The 23,856-nt window shown below is 37.0% G+C and overlaps 1 protein-coding gene across 1 annotated transcript; it reads right to left on the bottom strand.

Annotated features, from left to right (window-relative positions):
- Positions 1 to 4,046: 4,046 nt before the first annotated feature.
- LOC122795922 (saxiphilin-like) lies at positions 4,047 to 17,303 on the bottom strand. The gene is made up of 4 exons (XM_044064405.1): positions 17,225 to 17,303; positions 7,617 to 7,811; positions 4,950 to 5,150; positions 4,047 to 4,128 (listed from the first exon to the last, which is right to left on the bottom strand). Exons 1-4 carry the CDS (start codon positions 17,301 to 17,303, stop codon positions 4,118 to 4,120), a joined length of 486 nt encoding a protein of 161 aa, XP_043920340.1. The 3' UTR covers positions 4,047 to 4,117.
- Positions 17,304 to 23,856: the final 6,553 nt, after the last annotated feature.

Here is a 23,856-nt window from a genome sequence, read left to right as displayed (position 1 = left end):
GGGAGGGTTGAAAAGACATATCAACTGACTGTTTGCCCATTCCAAAATGGAGGGTGTGGTTTCTGCTTGTGATGTAACCTGGCATGCAGAGGTCAAAAGCTAGATGTCAGTATGTGTGGTGATGCAAATGGTGTTATCAGCCTCGCCCAGTTTGGGCATAACAACCCCCCCCCCGGCATACTAGCACAACCTATACGAAGCTGTTGGGTTGCTGCACTCCTTGTTTCCTCCACTCTTTCCCAACCCACCAATGGCTACAGCTACCCTGGGGTAATTCTAGAAACATTAAAGCTAGGAACCAGTGGAGTAACATAAAGCAGCTGTTGGTCAAAAAGAAAGGTTTTGTGCAATGCATTTCATCTTAGTGGCAGTCAGTCTACACTAGTTTGATGTATCGACATGAATCCTGTCTTGCTGTCTTCAATGTAATCATTGTATAGGCTCTGCAGACTGGGGTGAAAGTGGCAATGGTTATTTGTACCCCTCTATTTTCCAGCATCTTTTTGTCCACTCTTACTTTGTCTGTCTCCTCTTACATGTGTGAACTCAAAATTAGTTTGTGAGTTTTTGGCAATTCCCTCATCTCTTCCCTAACAGTCACTTCTTCTCTTACTACCCTATATTCTTCCTCATCTTCTCTTATCATTGGAAAAAATGGGTCTATTCTCACCCAAAAATAAATAAAAAATCAACTCCCACCTCCACCAGCACAACCATTTTATGTCATCCAGCTGTGTTTCCCTTGTCTGCTCTCTCACCTTTTTCCTCCTTTCGTGTCTTCCACCTTTCTTTACTCACACAATAAACTTATAAATGCCCTCTCTGAGCTGAATCTATGACAGTCTACTCCTGCTTGGTTCCAGAGGTACTTAACTAGGTGCCAGCAAGCAGTACATTGGCAACAAAATCTATCACTCCTTCTACCTGTGACCCTAGAAGTTCCCCAAGGCTCCATATTAGGCCCCCTACATTTCTCAGTATTTACAAACAACTTAAATACCTCACCCCCGCATTTCTCTGCCATTCAGTAGACAATTCTACAGCAACATGTGCTGCTCCTACCTTACAAAAACTACAACCACTAACGCTTAGCAGTCGAAACATGGCTACCAAACTCCCACCTAATTCTAAACCCCCCAAAAACTGTTCCATCCCACTAAAGCTACTGTACTCCTCCTCTCATTCAACATTATTTCAATGAACAATACCACTATCTCACCCTCAGCCCACACCAAACTTCTGGGGGTCGAAATAGACAACATTACTTACAAAAAACACAAAATCTACTATTGCCTAAACCCATCTGATCTCAAATCTGCTCTATGCATCACCCATATTCAATAACCTAAGAAAATCTGAGTTAGCAAAACTAGACTCCTGTTATAACAAAAGTGCCAGGTTTGCCACAAAGTCAACCTTTAGGTCACACCATTGTACAGCACTCAAGCAACTCAACTGGTTAAAACATCCTCCACTCCTACTCTATAACCAACTAACGAAGGCCCAGAAAATGTTCTATCTACCAGAGAAAACACCTGCACCGTAAAATATACTACAGTCACACTCCAGTGCCAGAGCTCTACGCTCTAGCAATAACTCCCTAATAAAGACAACTCCAGCCAGCAATCTTGTTGGAGACTCACTCTTCTCAAACTGCATAGCTAAAATTTAGAATGCACTACTTTCTAACATATCACCACAGCCATATCTCAGTCACAGTCATATCTCAGTTTAGAAAATGCTAAAAGCTCACTTATCCAAGAAATGGCTAGGCACATGCACTGCTCCTGACTAAGGTGTCTTTTCTCAGCTGATATTATTACTTCTTCTAGGCTGACTTTAATTCTCTAAAACACAAAGGTTTTCAGACTCTGATGTTAATGAAGTTCAATTTGTTAAGAAAAATCCCATGAATGGGTCTGCCATCTGACTATAGAAATTGTTACATGGTTTTGTTTAGTCCTATTTCACTCTAAGTAAATGTACCTGAAGGTTTCTATATATGCTATTATTCTATGTTCACTTATTTGTATCTCATTGTGATACAAAATGTACTCAAATGTTGTAAACCTGCATGTCTTATGTGGAGCTTTTCTCTCTGGGCCTCCTCTGAAAAATGTCCTTTCAGGCTTTGCCGGTAATCAAATGTAAAATAAATAAAATAAAAATAAATGCATCAGATATAAGCACAGCAGTATTACAACAGCATACCATGTGTAACACACACAGCAGGTGTCTGTCAGTTGGCTTAGAGGATAATGGAGCTGTTTCCTGTGGTCCAGTGGTGCAATGTTTGATTCCCTCAGCCTTCATTGCCTGGCTATGTGACTCTGATCTATTCATTTAACCAGACACCACTCCCAGGCTGAGTATGAAAATGCTCCATGGAGATCAGTGCTCTATCCCAGAATAATACTCCATAATATTTCGCAATACAGTGCATTCTATTGAACACCACAGCATTCCACAGGTGAATGGGAAGCACAGCATTCCAGTAGCAGACCACATCATTCCAGCAATATACATAGTATAAATGGACAACACAATACAACAACAACATGCCATGTTTTGGTGGGGAAAGCCTTCCAAGAGCATAGTATTTGTTGGGCATCAGACTTCAAAAGCACTCTGTGTATATCAGGATGTCACAGGAGTCTAATATCACAGAAAGTGTAGTTTGTCACAACACTCAACATCCCATCAGTTGTAACAATATACTTATTTAACCCACTGCAAATGGCATTACAGCATTCTTGTAACATTTCACATAAAGCTGGGAACTATTACATTCCTACAACCTATTACATAAACTGAGAACTTCAAAATTCCTAAAACTGAGCATATATTACAAGGGAGTAGCAACATTTCTGAATCCCACCATAAATGGTTGGAGACTACAATATTCTTAACAATTATCACATAAATCTGGGTATTACAATATTTCTACAAATTGCCATATAAAGATGGGCATATAAACATTCTTAAAACTCATCAAATGTTGCCTGGCATGAAAAAACATACATGCTTGGCTCATACAGATCACTACTTCAACATCACTATAATGAATAGATGTAGGCAAGCAGGGTGTTATTCCTGCAGGATATTCCATGAATCTGTGTCACAGTACTCCAACAATCCACTACAAACTTACAGGTTGGTATTAAAAGTCATGCTATGTCTGCAAAGGGACAGGACTATTTATAACATGACTACTTCAAAATCTTGCCCCTGTCATTAAAGCCATACTTACCAAATCTCTTCCATGTCTGAATCATGTAAGTAGTGCTAAGCTCCTGTTATCTACTGTGGTACAGTTACTAGTATTTTATAAACAGAGTGCAACCAAATGTCTCTACACATCAGAGCTTTCCAAGTCACTGAGGTTACCTATACTCCAGGATCTGAGACTGTGTAATGCATGTATGCCAAAGTCTAACAGCTATTTGGGGTGAAAAAGACTACCCCCATATTTATCTAAATAAAACTATCAGGTTCATGAAACACCTTTTCCCTTTAAGGTTATAAATTTGTGTACCGTATACATTTAGCATCTAGCAGAATACTATTTACAGCATGTATCTTTAAGCCACTGTCAGTTTTGTAGAACATAAGATGTAAAGAAACACCACACCCAATCTGCTTAAGGAAAAGTACTCCACTGATTTGCTGATTTCTTATTTATTTAAACACTAACACATGCAAGATAATAAACTACATGTCTCCCATTCTAAACAGGAGAATCATCTTATGTACTCACATGAACACAGAGGTTCTTTTACACAAAAAAGAAATGGTGCTGTAACAATTATTTTAGAACTTACAGGGTACTAAGCACAATTTTTCATGATGTATTAGTTATGAATTTGTATTAATTTGCACTAAAGACAGAAATCACAAATGTTTGCAAATATTTTTATGCATTCAGAAATGGGACTAAAAACAATCTACATTCTAAAGCTACATATTATTTTTATTTCATTATACTAAAAAGAAAGCATTTAAATGTATGAAGCTTCACTGCAAAGGTTAGTATTCACAACCCTCTTCTTACATAGCAGATATTCATTCCTTGTATCATGTTTCTTCTGTTGGTTCTCACAGGACAGAATTTCAGATGTTACAGTTCTTCTAAAAAGAAAAATGACAGAAGTATTACAATTAATAAAAATACAGCCACAATAAATTATTCTTCTCCCAGGATGAAGTCGCCAGTTTTTTGCACTGTTTGATACTCTTGTGAAGGCAAGGGTGCTTACAGGCAAACTAGGAGGGTGCAGACAGCGGTACTAATGAGGCACGTGTATCAGAGACACATGTGGCCTTATTGCATGGACATGGGATCATAGGAGGTAACTAGGTTAACGGCCCTAGAGCCTGTTTTACCCATTCATGCCACAAATTTCCCAAATATCAATGCCCATGGGCTAGAACAGCTTTAGTATATGCCTGTGATTTAGGGCACCTACAAACTGCCACTGTCTTTGTGACTGACAATTGCCACAGGGTCATGCATCCCAGGGCTGTAAGCTGCACACAAAAAATTCAGTTCCACCATGTTTTATGACTACTCAGATCAATCATCTAGTGTCTGATGAGTACAGCATTCAGTGGTGCTGTAGGAAGGGATACAAGTGACAAGCCTAGCATACAGTAAGGTTTACGCAGTCTAAAAAAACATTCAACATCTGGACCCTGGCCAATATGTGAAATAAACATGTTCTCACAGATAGTAATGCAGAGAGATACAACTATTATCCAGTCTTATAAACTGATATATTTATGGGCACTATAAATTATCTGTAGGTTAGTTTAATAGGCAGACAAACAATATAACTGGACATTAAATGCTGGACAATATGGGATTTTCTTCCTATGACCAAGACAATGGAATAATATCACTGCATAAAATATTTATTAGTCAATGTTACAGAAATTATGGCTGTTCTTACTTCTGCAGGTTTCTTTCTCCTGTGGTTCTTTTTCTGCAGTCTTTGAGCCACTGTTGTCCACACACCAACAGTCACCAGTTCTTGGATGACATTGCATTGGTAGATAGTTCCCCATCTCATCACACTGTGGCTTGTATACCTTTTGTCCCCCAGATGGTATGCGTGATGCTTTATGCTGACACTTTGTCTTTCCAAAATGTCCTTTAAAAGAAAACACAAGCATTTTATTCAGAAAATATAACAAGCTTAGTAGGATTTTATTTGTAAAATTGAAATCAACATATACTGAAAATGTCAAGGTAAATTTTGCATTAAAATGTCTATGTGTTTCTTAAAATTGTTTTACTCATCCTTCTCCAATTTGAGTGTCTTCATTTGTTTCACTATTATAGCAGAGATATACAGTTATAATTAAAGTTATTGCTGAAAATACCTTTCTACCTCTCTACAAAGAAAACTCAAACAAAAAATCTCCTCACTAAGGGATACTCCTTTTGTGCAAAAAATATATTCTTCCACCATCTCGGTGATGGCTATCAGCTACTGAAATATACCCTTCCCAGTTGTTTCTTATTTTACTGAGCATGCTGCTTGGAAACCTGATCACCTGCTTTGTGCTCAGCCAATGGTTTGACCACTATTTTACAAAAGACTTTTTAAATTATTATTATATGTGTGGTTTTGCTTAAGTTCTTTTAAGACCTACTGAAAGCAGGTAAAGGAAACAGAAGAGGCCACATTAGAACGAAAGCAGTCTCAGGACTTAGACAGAGTAAGACTTATTTAGAATGAGATAAGGTGACCTAGGCAGCATTGAATTGAAGAAAAGAAGCATGGACATGTTATTGTGTGCACAGACACCAATTACCTGTCAAAATGGCATGTGAATATGTCACAAGCAGAAGGAAACAAGTCACAGAGAAACAGTGATAAGAAATCAGAAGTTATCATTTTAGTTTTCATTACTATTGAGAAAAGTGAATTTAAAAAAAAACATTTGTTTTTCCTCTTGTGTCCTGCTCAACATCAGACTTTGCCAACAAACTATTCAATTTGCTTATTCATTCCTTCTGGGGAAAGGACTATATGGTCAGCCATTCCCTTAAGGCCCGAGGTTGAATGAACCAAGAGTGATGCCATCACCCCTCTGATGACCAGCGTTTTCTCTTTAGAGAACTCCCCATACATGTCCAGTGTGCATTCTTCTGGGAGGACATGCAGTGAGCATAGTGGGGGACTGCCAGGTACTTCCATGGGTGATATAACCCTGCAAGTAGCCCCTGCATCCCAGAATGATATTTTATATGATTCTCTGGTATCCACCAGAAAAATCAGTACACTTTTTGTGGCCCAGATATACATCTGCTATGGCTGTGTGTGTGTGTGTGTGTGTGTGTGTGTGTGTGTGTGTGTGTGTGTGTGTGTGTGTGTGTGTGTGTGTGTGTGTGTGTGTAAAAATATCCCCAGAAGCAATACATGTGATAACAGTTAACATACAAAGAAGTGACAGTGTACAAGAGAAAAAGGCTTGGGACAGCTGAGTTGATGAAGGATGCAGCATTATAGACTTCAATAAGACATTGAGCACTCTGCTTTACTGGAACCTGATGGAGAGATTAAAAGGCATTGTGTGAAACCCAAAATGGCAACGTAAACAGGACACTGGTTGACTAACTTAAGGGAGATGGAGCTTTACCAGTTCAAGATAGTTAAAGTAAAAGAGGAGAGAAACAGAATGACACTAAGATGGCCTGCCTAAACCGTACTACAATACAGTGAATGTATTAACTGCTGCTTAAAACTGGTACACTGAGTAAGATATATTTTGAGGAGAATTGTCTAGAGCAATCTGTCTAATGACACAAAAGTAAAGCGGCATTGTCATTGTAGCATGGATTGTATCATAGATGCTGCCAGTTGTTTAGCAGTCATTATGAAGCTATGTAATAATTCCATATTTATACTAATGTCATCAAAACCAAGTGATGTAAAACTGCAAGCTGCTAGACTACACGTTTTTGAATAGTAATGAACCACCGTTGTATAATTTTAATATCATTTGCTGTGTACAGGATATTTTCATCTTTTTGCTAATACATTTTGCATCATTTTTCCAAAAAGGCTCAGGAGTCTCGGCATATATTTAGAATGCTAGAGGTGCGATTCTCCACAGCTGATAGATAAGATAGAGGTAAGCAATATGAATGATTAAACTATTGTATCTAGCATGTTTTATGTCCTGAAAAAATACATTCATTCAAGCCCTTGGCATCACCAACAAAAAAATCAGTAAGTGTTTACAACTCTTCATGGTTGAGGAAACCATAATCATTAAACCATAATCTTAAGGTAACTCCAACCATAACAATCATGGAACTTAATTTACCTGAAATGATTTTTGAGGTTAAATCTCAAGTAACAAAAAAATAATTGAATCAGTACTTAGTGTAAAGAAGCATTTTTTTTTTTACCTAAGAGGAGAATTTCACCACATTCATTTGCCAAGACCCTCATGAAGTTGTTTATGTATAAATAATTGGAAAAGAAGGGCTTCATAACTGTATAAAAATTCACATCCATAGCCAGTTCTGCACTACCAATTTTTTAACAAAACAATGGTGGGTTTATTCTTAAATGTTTCATTAGCACACAAATACAAAGCCTTACCTTTGCAGTTTACTTCTCCAAGACGTTTACTCCCTACAATTTTTTCTCCATCCTTGTTCACACACCAGCAGTATCCAGTGTTACCATCACACTGCATTGGAAGATAATTCCCCATCTCATCACACTGTGGTATGAAGGCTCCAGGCATTGACAGCATGTTTGCTTCCTTTTGGCATTTTGTATGATCACCATTTTCTTAGCAAAAACAAACATGGTTCAGATTAACAACTGAAAATGTGTTCTATCATTCCTCGCATGAAAAAACATATAAATATGTACTAAATTGGGACAAACACTGAGTTAATGAAATACATGGATTTATAGATAAAGATCATCTGTCAGCAATCCAAAAGATAAAAAGATGTATGTGTTAATTTCTTCAGTAATGAAGAATTTCAATGCTGCAGTTGGTTTAAGGCTTCTTGTTTAATAAACTCAGTAACTGAGCAAATGAATTTTTTTAATAAGAACATACACAAACAAATAGATAAATGCATGCATAAATAGTAATGCTTTTTTATTTCAACAATGAACACATTAATTCCTGTGTGTTTTGAAAATGCTGCTATTAAGCTTGTCCATGTTTTTATATCTAATGAACCACAAGAGACAGCCAAAAAGATATATGTGGCAAACCTGCTAGTGGTCTCTGCCATTTGTTCATCTTATAACAATGGCAGCAAGTTCATGCATCACAAACATATTAAGACACATTCATTACTAAGCACTAAATGTTTACCCCTGTTATGCAAACAAAAAAAAAAAAAAAAACAAAAAAAAAAAAAAACAGTTTAATTGTCAGTCTTCCTTAAGCTCGTAGACAGTGTCATACTTAATAAGCATACTGGACTTGTGAAACGTCATATACTCCTCAAGTACTGTACCCTTCAGCAGTGATTTCTACATATACCAATAAGTGACAACCTACCTTGCATAATTGCTGACAAAGCAAAAAAAAATGCATCTCCTGAAAAACTACAAAATGAATTGTGGTGAAGCCGTGCTGATTAATGTTCCTGGTGGCAATTGACAGCATAGAGCATTAAGCTGTTTTATTTTGCCCCTACTGAAGCATCTAAAAGTTTCTTGTACATGCATTTGGACAAATAAACTTTGGTTTACTGAGTTTCAGACTAATATTTCCTAATTAGATTAAAATTTCTCAGCGAAAAGTCACCTGGCAGTAAAAGAGAAAAGAACCAATGGGCAGAAGGTTTTCCAGGCACCTAAACTCTTTCTTAAGTTATTTCTTAGGACCAGCCCAACACATTAACCTTCTAGTCAATGAGTGCTAAATGGATGCTAGTTCAGCTCTTCAGTCTAACCTCTAGCATCTTCTACTCCCTGATCCCTGACCCATGCAGAAAATCACAGTTGGTGTGATTTATATTTTTGTACCAGCAGCAATACCACTGTGCATGGCCTTTTTCACTTTTCTTTGTGTTTGTTTGGTCATGGTGTTAGTCTGTGTAAGCCTGGAGGAACTTATTCCCCCCCTGATATATCGGCAGGGGGGTCTTGCCATTCTCTGTGTAAAAATGCTGTATTGTATTGTATTGCACTGTATTCTATTCTAGTTATTTATTTTGTTAGTTATTTTTCTTTAGAGTTGAATTTCTGAAAAGTGGAACTTGGCAAGTTGAGTCCTTATCAAGTCAAAATTGAAAGATACATAGGAGAAGTATTCCAAGAATGTGGGGAAGACATTGTCCTTGCTAGTGTAATGGACTGTGACTCTGCAGTTTAGTAGTAAAAAAAAGGATGTAGCTTTTGACCTTCCTAAATAAGGCAGAGTGGGTAAAACAACATCGTCATGCATCTATCACTACAGAGAATCGTAAAGTAGTAAAGTAGTGAAGCACCAACAGTTTTGACTCAAAACACAGAGCGCTTAGTACCAAGGTTTGGCGTAATGAAGCAGAAACTACAGGATGATGTAAACCTATTCATCTTCTACTAAGTGTAAATGCTCTGAGAAATGTACGGGTTAAGCATCTTTTATTTTATTTTATTTATTTTTTGTCCGTTACATTTTTCAACCATGATACCTCTAGAGTCACTTCAGGATCTGAATTGACTAACACAAAGAAAAGACAACGTGGAAGGGACACATGTCCTCCATAACTATAGAATGATAGGACCTTTAAAATTTAATATTGCAGTACAGAAGAAAATTGACAAAAGTCAGTGTTATTAGCTTGCACTAGATGCCTTGTCTACTATTAACTTTTTGTTTAATTTTCCATAGGTATACCTTGGGCTTTACATCAGATGTACGTAAAAGGCAAGGCCATATCCATTTCACATGTCCTTGCTCATGTGTTCTGTGACATATATTCAGTGTCATTATTCTGCTTTTCTCTCTGTGAATGTTAGTTTTTGTTTCTGCATGAAAGGTAAAGTTGTAGCTAAAACAAACTTTGCAACTACCCCATTTGTCAGTTTGCATACATACATACATCATGACACACACTAGAACTACATACTGCTGAAAACAAACTTCTGCAAATGCACGGATACAGAGACAAACTGCATATTAAACAGTAATTTGAAATAGCTGACAAGTTTTACAAGAAAATCAATAGGTTTTGAATTCAGAACTGTCACTTGTCTTGTGCATTCAAAAGAGACGATGAGGTGGGGTATGGATTCAAGATATTTATTGTACATAAACACATCAGGAACTGAAACTGGAACACATATTTAAGCTAACTGATTCACACATTACTTTAAACACACTTGCATGTGCATCTTCATTATTGCCTGCATTCACTCTGGCTGACTGTACAAAATGGCACTGTTCTCGCACGTGTTCAGTACTTACATGCACATGGTATCTAGATACAGTGGTTGACTAGGTTCAGTATACACAATGATCTACAAGAGCCACAATGAAAATAATAGAATCTTTGAGTATTTTTAAAGATTCAGGGCAACAACAGCACAGAAGACATTTTCCAAAGTTCCAGGTGTAGCATACAGAAAGTTGAAATATCCTTGGATGATCATTTATAGAATAAACTGAGCAGCAAAGGATGTAAAGCAGATATTTTCTATAGAACATTACTTGTCATGCCCAGGGGTCTTGGGAAAGAGGCTAGTCTTAACAGTGACCCCCCCCCCCCCACCATACATGGATGAAATATGTATTGGTCTGAACACATTTACTTCGTGAGATGGCTTCCTCTGGAAAGAGGTTTGCCTACTAAGCTTTGTGGTTTAAAGTTCTAAAGACAAATTATATTATCACAATGAAGCATAAGCTCATATGGTAGGAAACTGGTCTTGCTTATGATATAGTTGATGGATACTTGTCACTTAAAATATTTTCAGCAGCAAGGGACAGCTATATGAGTGTCTGTCGTTCTACAGGAAATACATCTGTAAAATGTTATAATTTGCTTAATTATTTGAGTACTATTTGCACTGTTTAGGAGATAACATATTAGGTTTATTCTGTGTTACTGCAGAATAGAGTTATAGTTAGTTTATAAAACAGCTTACCTACGGTCATGCATCTTAGCTGGGATCCTTTAAGCAGTTGCATTTGGTTCATTTGGTAAGACAGACCCTAATTCTTTTCCCAAACCAGTTAGTATTTGTACTTATCACCATGACTTGGGACTGACCTACTCGTTCCTTCCCTGAATATTTCAGCTCCACATTTTGCTGGCCTTCAACAACATAACCCCCATAAGAAAAAGGAAATAGATCCTTAACCTGAATCACCCCCAAAACTGACATGCAAATGTCACATAGATGCAAATTGTAGCATCATGTTCACCAAACCTAAACTGCCTCTTTTTTTCTTAAAAAAAATTCAGGAATCATGCCAAGATCATGTCATTACATAACAACTGACAATACTTTACAGACCAGCATGAAGACAAAAAAGAGTAATAACACAATAACACATCTCATATTATCCAAGTCAGCTTTACCTTCCAAGTCTGCCAAGAGCTCTGGGCACAAACAGCTAGTAGAAAGAGTAATAAAACATCTCATACTATCCAAGTCAGCTTTACCTTCCAAGTCTGCCAAACATTCTGGGCACAGACAGCTAGCCAACATGATGGCTACTTTAGTATAATAACCATATAACCCCCAATCAGTCCCTGCAGTATCACTTGCCTGTAGTAATAAAAGCATTTAAGCATCCACAAACACCACTTGTTAAATGACAAGCAAGTTCCATATGCTTTATGAACTGTAACAAGGAGCATCTTCATTGCTGGAGTTTCAGAACTTGATAAAATATCCCCAAAACTTGAAAACTTTAGGAGGGTTCACTATTCTAATTCGATTACCATGTGCACAGAAGATGGGTAGTATCTAGCCCCCAGACTGCCACTTACTCTGTGTGTTCCACAGGACTATGTGCTTGCCATCTTTTGTTTCTTGCCTTTGTGAATGAATTGATTTATCTACCTTGTATATTTCAGGTGATGTCCTGATTATTTAGCATGTGTGTTTATAACTAAGCTAATGTTTTCCAAATCAATGTGTAATATATTTAACTTATTGTCTTATTGCAACAACTAACATGTATGTTTTGTCTTTTCGGCTTTTCCCGGTTAGGGGTCGCCACAGTGGAACTCCGGTCCACTAATGATTGGCAGTAGATTTTTATGGTGTCAAGTTGCCAGCCCGACACCCAACCTTCAGTGAAGGCACGCCCATTTACGCATGTCTTTTGAATGCCACTCGACCACGGGGAGGACATGCAAACTCCACACAGAAGGCACTCCAGCTGAGAATCGAACAGGAGAACCTCTTGCTGTGAGGCAACAATGCTACTGCTGCTAATCTGACCCAATTTATAATAGTACAAACTTACATTGTGACTGCTACAATATAGCCCTATATGCATACAAATGTCTATGCATTTTACCGATGTTTGTAATTTTATTGTGGCTGAAAAGGATCCAGTAATGATAAATCCATATAGCTGATTAATAAACAAAGAAAAAAGAAAGAAAGAAAGAAACACCTCACTGGAGAGTCTGGCATCTTTCACTGAACTCACCCCGATAAAAGTAATAATAGTCTGCATTTATTTTCTTTTTTATAAAAGACCTATAGTAGCTGCTTCATTATACGTCTGCAATTTGCTGATGTTAGGTGGACACATATCCTTTTTACCTTTTTATTTCACTTACTAGCTTGATTCTTTGTTGTACCTGTCCTTTAGATGAGATGTTAAACTGATACCCCATGTAAGTGAATTGCTAATGGCTCAGGTGGATGCAAAAATTCCTGCACCCTGCTCAAATTTCCCCTAATCTGCATAAATACAACAAAGTGTCACCCATGTAAAGAGACCACTGGCCTAGTCGACTAACCAAATCAACAAGGAATAAATAAAAACATAATACATAGATTCTGATAGTTACACTCCATCCCCACTCCCAAAAAATATGTGGCTGATTAGACTATGAAAGAGCTGATAGCTGGAAGAACTTAGAGCTACAAAAAGGTAGGGAACATAATCTGTTTTAAGATATCTTGTCCCTTACTCTTTGGGCAATGCTATTTCTGATCCTCTCTACAGCAGTCCTAAACCAGTAAGTTGTGGTACCCAGAACAAGATTGTTGGTAGTCATATAGTTATTTGATTATTTGCTTATTTTGAAGTAAAGAAATACTTCTTTACTTAGAAATCCAACCATACATCAACAAGCCCTTTTTCCCATTTTGCACATGGGGTTGGGGTGTCACTTCAACAGTGACAATCATCTAAAGCCAAGATTTACACTGCTAGGTGGCTAGTCCTGCTATGGTAGTTCTTCCACACCACACACTTGCCTGCAGACTTACACCTATGGTCAGTTTAGAGGGTCCAATCCATTTACTGCTTGTCGTTGGAATGTTGGGGAAACCAGAACACCAGGGGGGAAACCCATGCAAACACAGGGAGGACATGCAGACTCTGTAAACAGATTTTCAAATTGCCTATCATTTAATGATTTTCTTTATACTAAAATGATTTTAAATGTTGATATATTCTGCACAGAAGCTAAGTAAAATTAACTAGCATCATTGAATATAACCAGTTTTTTTTTTTAATTTGAAATAATCTGTTGGCTGGCCAAAAGCTCCCCTGGAACTGTGGACCCAGAATGGCCACCCTGAATTATCTCTATTATAGTTTTCTACCGCCTGGAGTGACTACTCTGAAAATTTTATGCCAAAATTCTATATTGGTAAAATGGTATACTCCTGCAAAACAAGCAGTTAATTACAAAATGGAAAATGAACTTTTCTACAGTAAAATGTACCACAGAACACTCAATAATCATTCATAAGCTAGTAAATGTGAAATTTAAACAGACAAAATAGTTCATTGTTGAGAATACGACTACCCTGACTATAGCTGCATGGGTGGTGGGTGGAGCAAGAGAAGATTGACAGTTGGTCTTTGTCTAGAACTGTCAAAAATAAATAGATAAGACATATATAGATCTTCTTCTTCTTTTGGCTGCTCCCATTAGGGGTAGCCACAGCAGATCAACTGTTTCCATTTCTTCCTGTCCTCTGCATCTTGCTCGGTCACACCAACCACCTGCATGTCCTGTCTCACCACATCCATAAACCTTATCTTAGGCCTTCCTCTTTTCCTCTTACCTGGCAGCTTCATCCTTAGCAGCTTTTTCCCAATATACTCTGCATCCCTCCTCAGCACATGTCCAAACCAACTTAATCTTGCCTCTCTGGCTTTGTCTCCAAACCTTCCAACCTGGTATGACCCTCTAATATACTTATTCATAATCCTGTCCATCCTCGTCACACCCGGAGCAAATCTTAACATCTTCAACTCTGCCACGTCAAGCTCTGACTCCTGCCTTTTTGTCAGTGCCACTGTCTCCAACCCATATAACATAACTGGTCTCACTACCCTCTTGTAGACCTTCCCTTTCACTCTTACTGGTACCCGTCTGTCACAAATCACTCCTAACACTCTTCTCCACCCACTCTATCCTGCCTGTACTCTCTTCTTCACCTCTCTTCCATAATCACCATTACTCTGAACTGTTGATCCCAAGTATTTAAACTCATCCTCCGTCACCACCTCTACTCCCTGCATCCTCACCATTCCTCTATCCTCTCTCTCATTCACACATACATATTCTGTCTTAGCCCTGCTGACCTTCATTCCTCTTCTCTCTAGAGCATATCTCCACCTCTCCAGGGCTTCCTCCAGACAGATATATAGATAGATAGATAGACAAATAAATACTGAAAACAGTGGAAAACAAGGAACTTTCTTCTTTTTTTCCAGTTAGTATTATTTGCAGGCTTACCTGCAGGCTCCCTTAAGTGGAGGCACTTTAAGATCATGATTATTAATGTGAAGGGATGATATTTGCTACTCACATCCTGACCATGAATTAGTAGTTGAAGTCTTAACATTCACCTTAAAAAACTAATGATTATTTTGCAAAAGCAATAAAACACACACACACACACACACACACACACACACACACACGCACACACACACACACACACCAAGAACATTGTCCTGACATGTATAGTACTACTGTATTTGATCAACAATGACCTCAACTCCACCTCAATGACACACACTGATTAATGACTATATGCCTCAACAGTCATGCCCAACATTAACCTCTGTCAAAACATTTATTTGTAATGAGCATTTCACAGTAGTGAGCATCTAATTTATATTCAAGCAAATTATACATCCAATCGTTCCTGCAAATATGGAAAGATGTACAACTTGACAACACACTTTTATGCTGTGCATTCATGAAAAACAGACATGAAAAGATAATCATGGGGCTGCTGTCTGATGAACCCTCACATTTAAATCTTAAAGACAGCAAAGCTCACAAAAGTGGAGGTTTGGCATCATTCTCCTCCTCACATGAGGGCGACAATTTCTATATATTGATGCATGTGGGACAGAAGATATGGGTATTTGTTTATTTATAAGGAGGTACTCTGGAACAGTAACCCCTTAATGAATACAAAAATAGAAGTGCCTGCCTGCAAGTCTACCCATTAATTTGTAGCACCATGCATCACACATAGTTTGATTTACTAATTAAAATGCATCGGTTTTCTGTTTGGTATGCTGTAGCACTGCAAAGGATAGGCCATGTCAAACAAACTATGCTAAATTAGTGAATGCTGGCTTTCACTCATCTATGTCAAACTGTTTTCTGGATATCAATAATCTAAACCATACCAGAAAATGAGAAGTCCCTCATTGTTTTGAGGTTCTAGAATCGATTTTAATATAAAACTCACACTGTCATACAGGGAGAAACAAGATTACATTTGAGCAAGTACCGAGGTTTCCTTCCAAGAAAGAAAAAAAATATTCCCTGCATAAATCTGCAGAGTGCATATAAATTTCTGCCTGCAAGTCTACCCATTAACACTTGTTAATCTTTGTGTTCCTTTACATTTGCAGTTAAAATTGCAGCAACTGTCTTGCAGCATTCCAAGAACTGGAATAACCAGTTCTGGTTTAGGATAAACACTTCCCATGTTTTACCTATCACCACCCAGCCTGATAACAGCAGAAACAAAATAATTTTGTTAATTCTTTTATTCAATCAAAAAGGCCAAATCTAGAATAGATTTTGGAAACATCTGTTTCACATCTTCAATCTATCTTTTGCTGAAAAGGGTTAATGAGCCAGGTACATTATTCAGTTAACAAACCCATAGCTAAACATTAGTTTAGCAATTAAACATCATCACTGAAACCTGTATGACATGCATGCAACATGGTAACATTATTTGCAAGTTGTTTTATGACCATTTCCTCATTTGTTTTTTAATATAAACATTTGTTCCTTTTCATTCTTGTATGATACATCAACTAAATAGCCACGAAATTCATTGTTCATGCCGCAAATAAGAATTGGAATATATTACATGAACAACCCAAACTTGAAACAAAGCAGTGAAACTATGCTAAAATGATTTAGTACTGTTACAAAAATAAGGTCTACAATACAGGTCTGAGTCTGGTAAAACAAGCTGGGATAAGCACTATATGGCACTTTTCTATTTAAATTATAGAGCTCTGTTAGACTGTATGCATACCTTACTACTTAAATGAAATCCCAATATTTTCAATACTAGCTGATGTTGTATTGAAATACAACCATCTTTTGTTGGTACATGTTGCATTTTTAAAATTCAGTGATACCTAAAATTCCTAGTAATCTCACTATCTATATTGTCCGGGAAAACATATTTGCAGTACTTTCCTATCTACATAATAACATATTAGTTACATCCACTTAATCCATTACCAGCTCATACAGTCTATGACTTCCACAAAACCTTGTATTCCTTCTCCAGCTAATCCTCTGCCTATCCACATGAAATGGTGACTGACATTTTCATTGTGCATGGTCTATAATCAGCTGCTGCCTGAACACCAGAAATTCCAAATTTCTCTCCAAATTAAACCCATTTGTGTAGTTTTTTTGTTAATTTGAACTGTATTTCCTGCTAAAATATTGAAATGTTATTAATGTTTATCTAAATAACTTTAGGAAAATATTAAGCAATGAATTTAGAACAAGTTAATCAAAAACAGAACATGACGAAAACCAGTCACTTACCTGCAGCAGTAAATGTATTTATGGCAAACAGCAAAGCCAGTAAAATGTAATAGAAACATGTCATTGATCTTTCATCCATTCTTGCTAGCTTGACAATTCACCTGATTTAATCAAAAGTAATAAAGACTGGAACCAATTAAACCGATGACTGCTATCTCCCTTTAACAGGAAATGTAACAAAGCTGTGCATTTTTAAAGGGGTATTAAAGGGGTGGAGCCTTCTGTATCACATGTCTGCAGGAACCATTGCAGACAGACTCATTTTGTGAATTTAAAAGACTAGACTTACTTTGTATAGCAGCTGTCCTTTACCTGCCATTATCCCTCATTAGATTATAGGTTCATAGATTAGTACTAGGCTAACTGCCCTTGCAAGCCATTTTAAGCCTAGCCAATTATCCTTTGTGAGAGTCAAGCCCTGAACCTTGTGCTTGTAAGGCAAACATCTTAACCATTAGGCCACCTTCCATATCAACTACCTTTCATAATAAGACTTAATTTCTGTTCACCTATATATAAAAATTCTAAATATCATAAACAATTGATATGATACAGTTAACATATTGTAACTATTTTACTATTTATTGATGTTTGTCACAACCATGGACTAATATACCCTTTAAAACAATTTACTGTCAAGTTTATTTGTTTATTTATATTTATTTTACATTTGTTTACCAGGAAAGTCTGACTAGACACAGGTCTGTTTTCAGCAGAGGCCCGGGGAGAAAAGCTCCAGTTTAAAGTTTACATAAAAACACACATAAAATGCAAAAGTACATAAAATAAAATGGTAAAGTACATAAAAAAGACAATAAAACAGACAATATGACAATCGGCATAACATTTTGTCTGTTGGTATCAAGTTAAAACATGGTAGATGTTGTACAGCACATAGTAATAAAGACAAATATTTTGAACATAGTACCACATAGTATGTAGCCAGAAGATAACTACATTTTTTACATAGTGTTGTAGCTAGCATAGTATTAATGATTTGGCAGGTCATCATTTTCACAGTATTTAGTGGTCTAGATAGTGTGCTAATCTCATATCGGTAGTTTAGCTGTGATAGTCAAACAGAAAAGGAATAGGTAACAGGGGTATGAGAGTATCAAAGATGAGATGATGTGGCTAGTTTAGTTGTCACTAAGAAGCAGTGTAATAGAGTATTTGAGCAAGAATTAATTAGAGAAGTTAGGCAGAGCTGATTAGTAATCTTATTATTTGGAGAGTAAGACTGAAATAAGGTTTCTAGTTGGTTAGATGGGTAGAAAATCTGGTTTAGTGGATCTGTATATGAAAACAAGTGGTTTAGTACTGAGAATAGTGAAAGGAATAGCTGGCATATAAGTGTTAAGGTGGGAGCAAGTTGTTATTTGATACTTTATCCTGGGGAGTTACAGGAACATAACCAGATATTCCTAAACTGTGCCTTGAGGTGCTTTTTAAATTGTGTGGTAGAGGTACTGGAGGTCAGGTGGTTAGGTAGGCTATTCCATGCTTTTGAGACAGAGTAGCTAAAGAGATATTTCCCAGCATCATTGTTATATTTGATGACATCTAGGTGGTTCTGGGTACTAGATCTTAAGGTTCTTGTTGCAGAATAAGGTGTAACAAGGTTCTGGAGTGTTGGGGGTTTAGTTGGGTAGTAGTATAGCTTCTGTACCAATGTTAATTGGTTGAGTTTCAGTAGATGAGGTAGCTCTAGCCAATTTAGTTGTTTGAGTGCTACACAGTGATGGGACTTGTATGGGGTTTCTGTAGCAAATCTAGCAATCTTGTTGTAGCGAGATTCTAGTTTGTTTAGGTCTGATTTGCAGAGGTTGGTCAGTATTGGAGTATCGTAGAGGAGGATGGACAACATGTGTGTCCTGGCTATAGTAGATTTAGTTTGTCTAGTGAGAAATTATTTGTTCCAATAAAGCAGACTGAGTTTTTTGTGAACTTTATTGATAGTTTGGGCTATATGAATATCAGATCTGAAGTTTGTTTTGCATTTATCTGTTGTGACTATTTTATTTTTCTGTATTGCCCAGGCTGTACCTAAAGAAAATGCATGTATGTAAGGAATTAAAGGGCATAAACAGGCTAACAAATAAATACATAAATGTATGTATCAAAATTGTGTAGTTTGGCAGAAGTCTCCCACTCTTGTGAGAAATGGGGTTGCATTATTCATACCAAAAAGACAAACATTTTGGAGTTTGATTGTTCTGTTATACAAAGTGGTATCACATTTTCTTCTACAGAATAGAAATTTTACGTTTAGCTTTGTGATATTTTATTTTTATTTGTCTACCCATATTGTTACCACACCCATAATATGAGAATGAAGCCATGCAGGATAATAGCCATAATTATGCATACACTAGAAAAGCATTCTAAGTTTAAAAAAAATCTAATTATTACTTCAGATGTGAAAACATTTGCTTACATTGTGATTTTGGTGACATAACATCTCATATATTAAATTAAGACAACAGATTTGTACTTTCTAGCTAAAACAATGTTTTTTACTGGGGGTACAGTTTTCTTGAGTGATTGTTAATAGAGGAAACCGTTATACTGCGTTACTTGTAGAGATGCTTGAGTTATACAGATACAGATACCTGCTCTTTCTATTTCCATACTCCATTCCCTGTGACATCCCCACGAAGAAGACTTTATCTTTTAGACCATTAATGGAGGGTGATACTCTTAACAGCAAAACTGAACATACAAACATTTACTTTCTGCAACTGAAAATGAAAAACGTGATAATGTATATATGAAAACAAGTTAATCACCAACTCCATAATGTTCCTATTTCAGTTTTGTAATGAGAAAATGGTATCTACTGATTCAGTTTCTTGTTTCAGTGACCCAGTTATTATAAAATGATTGCTTCTTCTTTTTTTTTTAACTACCAATTTTGCTTGCTCACTGGCTAGCTTATATGTCGTTATCTATGGCAAATGAATATACCTTTCAGTGCAAACACCCATTACATTGAAAGTGTTTATTAATAAAGGAGCATTTAAATAATTGTATTTTTCACACAGCTTTATGTAAACCCATTTTATGTTAGTGTATATATTTTTGTTCACCATAGTTACAAAAAGCAGGAACATTACGGTAAAAGTTCTACAAATTAAACATTGAATAGTAGCAGGTAAAAGAAACTAAGAAAAATATTCAGAACTAAATGCAATCATAAAATCAGATCTTTATGTGATCTTCAGAATATTTCTGAACAATAAGTGAAAAAAACATCATTCCAGGTAAATATTTTGAGTCAACACGGTTGTCATATTGGGCAAAGCTTCAAGATTCAGTCAATGTCGGGGAGTGCAGGACACCAGAATATTTTGGATATTTTCCTATTCAATTTTCATAAGTTTTCACATAAAATGTTGCAGTTAATCATAGTTACTACATTTTTAGTAAAACTAGAATACTTATATACTCAAATAAAAATCCCATAGTATAAGAAATCAGCAAAAAGTTGCAATAAGTGCTAAGAAGAGGGTCCATTGACTCATCTTTAAAGTGATTTATTACAAGCTTGAGTTCAACATTCTTTGGTTGCTTAACAGCCCATGATCAGATGAACCTAAGTTAAGAGACAATCAGAGAACTTTTCATTGGAATGCAGAATGAAACAATAGGTGTGACAAGAGGTGAAAATGACCCCTTTAAGTCTGATGAGGTGTCTTGAAAGTGTTCACTTGTAAAAAGGTTGCAGTCATGACAGGATTGTAATTTAAATGTGTGAAATGGTTAGTAAATTCAATTGATTAAAGCATTAAATGAATTTCAAATTATTGCAAGTGGTGGCTCCACATATACTAAAGTACCACAACTGTATTCTCATATACAGTAGAGCTGATTTATTTTATATATTTTATATCTAATAGCTGATTGATATACTTCTTAATGACAGCTATTAAACGTCATAATTTCAGCCAGAAACAACATGACAACACAAATGTTTTATTCTTAGTGTTACAGTGTACAAACATATTAGCATATTACAGTATCCTTAAATCTTTACATATACTGAATTAAACTAACAACATTAGGATATAATATTGAATGATTAATGCTACTGTGGTTGGTTCAAGGTGAGCATGTGATAAGACAGACCAGTTACAAAACTGAAAATGCCTAGGCACAATAATAGATCATAATATGAGATTCATAGATCATGTTGAAACTATAATCAGTGTCATTAAGCAGAAACTACAAACCTTGCACAGCATAAAATCACTTATTTTTAATATTTTATTGATTTTAATAAATAAGTAGCAAATTGTAACATTTAACATATGTATATATATATATATATATATATATATATATATAACATTTAAACAAAGTAAGTCATAACTAAAAAACTATTTATAAAGGAGTCTACAAGATATCTAAAACTCTAAATATTCTTAAAATCATTTAAAAAATATTGTTATTAACATATTTGTGGCTGTTTATTTAGCAGTTCTAAAGTCACTTCTGACAACATAAACCAAATATTCTGTAGCATAAACTATCCTACCAGTCCTCCTGTATGGCACCCTTTATTAGCATGGGGAATTTTTACAAGTATTCATTTGGTAAATGCAAAATATTCTAAAGTAGAAATATACAAAACTCCAAACAGTCTAGGCATAAGCAGACCACACTAGTTGACCCTAAAGCATGAAATTCTAGAACAAGTGATGTAACCTCTGACTTCTACATGAACTTGCCATGACATATTAGATCTTTTTATCAGGTAAGATGCACTTATATCACCAAATTGGAAGCTATGTACTCTCCAGCCAAGACCGGACTAGCTGGTCAAGAGGAGAAGGTCAAAACCTGCACTACATGGAACAGATAGCCTTCCAGAATACCCACGATCACAGCTCTCACACAAAAACACAAACCACACACCCACCTTCGTGGAGGCTCACAATAGAAATTTACCCAAACAACAGAGACCTCCAAGACAGAAATGCACTCAACCACCACAATACAGCACAAACTGCAGGACACATAGCTCACCTCCACAGTGTGCCCCTAAACCTAAGCCCCTAAGGCTAAACACCTTGCCCAATAAACTAATCATAGGTGACTCAATAGTGAGGCACACAAATGTCCCACTCACTAGGTTGAATAAGGAGAAGGTAACAGTCAGCTGTCTATCAGGAGCCAAAATCCAACACATAGCATACGCATTCATGTCACTCCACAACAAGTACAAGTATGAATCTGTCATTGTCCATGTGGGTGTGAATGACCTGAGATGCACCTCCCTGGACTATATGAAAAGAGACATAGTGGAGCTCTCAGATTATGTGGCCCAGGCAGGTATGACACTAGCCCTGAGCAGTATCCTACCATCACCCAGAATGATACCGTAGTACAAACAAAAAATGATTGACTTCAACAATTGGCTAAGTTTCTGTTGTCATTCTAAGGGGATCCAATATCTATCTGCTTGGGATGACATGACTGACAGATCTTGATGCTTTGCCAGAGATGGCCTGCATCTGTCACCCCTGGATTTCCGGATACTGGCTAAGGCTCTTGCGAACCCTATAGTGCCTTTTTTTTAGGTGGTGTTCCAAAGACCAAATTACCACCATAACAGCTATAAATATATGCAACCTGAGGGTCATGCGGCTCAATGCTAGAAGTTTAAATCTCAAGATGTACTCACGCGAAGCACTCCTCAAAATGGAGAACATCTACATTTGTGCTGTAACATTAGCCTGGTTTAAAGTGGCAGAAAGCAACCCTGCACTACCAGGCTATAACTCATTCCACACCATTTGGCCCCAAAACATGGACTGAAGCTCCAAAGGCAGTGGTGTCTCCATATTCATAAAGGATATGCACACTTTCAGACTTGTAGCCCAGCATAACACTTCTGAGATACCTTAGGTACAACTGACATTGGGTAAGTCAGCGATTCAGGTCATAGCCTTCTATAGTTCTGCAACCATGTCCCTAGACTGTCACTCCACGTTTCTAAGCACCCTGGAATCTATCAAGGTCCAACCCAACACTCTCTTACTTGGAGACTTTAACTATCCCTCCATCAACTGGGAAAACCACTCAAGCACCAATACACTGGCCCAATGCTTCCTGGAATTCATCAGTTTCAATGCCCTGGAGCAGCTCATTCTGAACCCCACTAGAGGAAGCAACATCCTTGACCTGGTTATTACTAACATGGGTGACTGTTGCTCTACACCAATAGTCAATCCCACCCTAGTCAGATCCGACCATAAACCAATCACCATGGAAATCCACATCTCTCCCACGCCCCTCCGCAAAGGTAACCACCTTGAAAGACTTCTCTAAAGCTGACTTTGGACTCCTAAAAAAAGAGGTGGCTAACTTCACAGCACCCATGCCAGTGGAAAATAGCTGCGTGACTGCCAAATCATACACCAATGCACTGTACAAACATGTAGATAAATGCATGGAACTAGCCATACCCAACAGAACCAAGACACTCCCCTCCAAAAAAAGGAAGCCAATCTGGTGGTCTCCTGCTATTAACAAACTCTACAACAGAAAGAAGAAACTGTTGCAGAAAAAGGTGAAGTCCCAAGACTGGAAACACTCCCTTATTAGCCTCAACAAAAAGTTGAGATCTC

This window comes from Protopterus annectens, chromosome 2.part2 (assembly GCF_019279795.1).
Source record: "Protopterus annectens isolate FY-2018-M chromosome 2.part2, PAN1.0, whole genome shotgun sequence".
In the NCBI taxonomy this organism is placed as follows: domain Eukaryota; kingdom Metazoa; phylum Chordata; order Ceratodontiformes; family Protopteridae; genus Protopterus; species Protopterus annectens.
Note: the sequence above shows the minus strand (reverse complement) of the source record. Positions and strands in the feature narration are given on the sequence as shown.

What these genes read in the sequence shown, in the direction of transcription:
- LOC122795922 (XM_044064405.1), bottom strand. Translation starts at nt 17,303, where the DNA reads ATGGATGAAAGATCAATGACATGTTTCTATTACATTTTACTGGCTTTG. An exon ending in AAATACATTTACTGCTGCAG is followed by an intron (nt 7,812 to 17,224) that starts GTAAGTGACTGG and finishes GTTTTTGCTAAG; the next exon opens with AAAATGGTGATCATACAAAA. An exon ending in TGGAGAAGTAAACTGCAAAG is followed by an intron (nt 5,151 to 7,616) that starts GTAAGGCTTTGT and finishes TTTCTTTTAAAG; the next exon opens with GACATTTTGGAAAGACAAAG.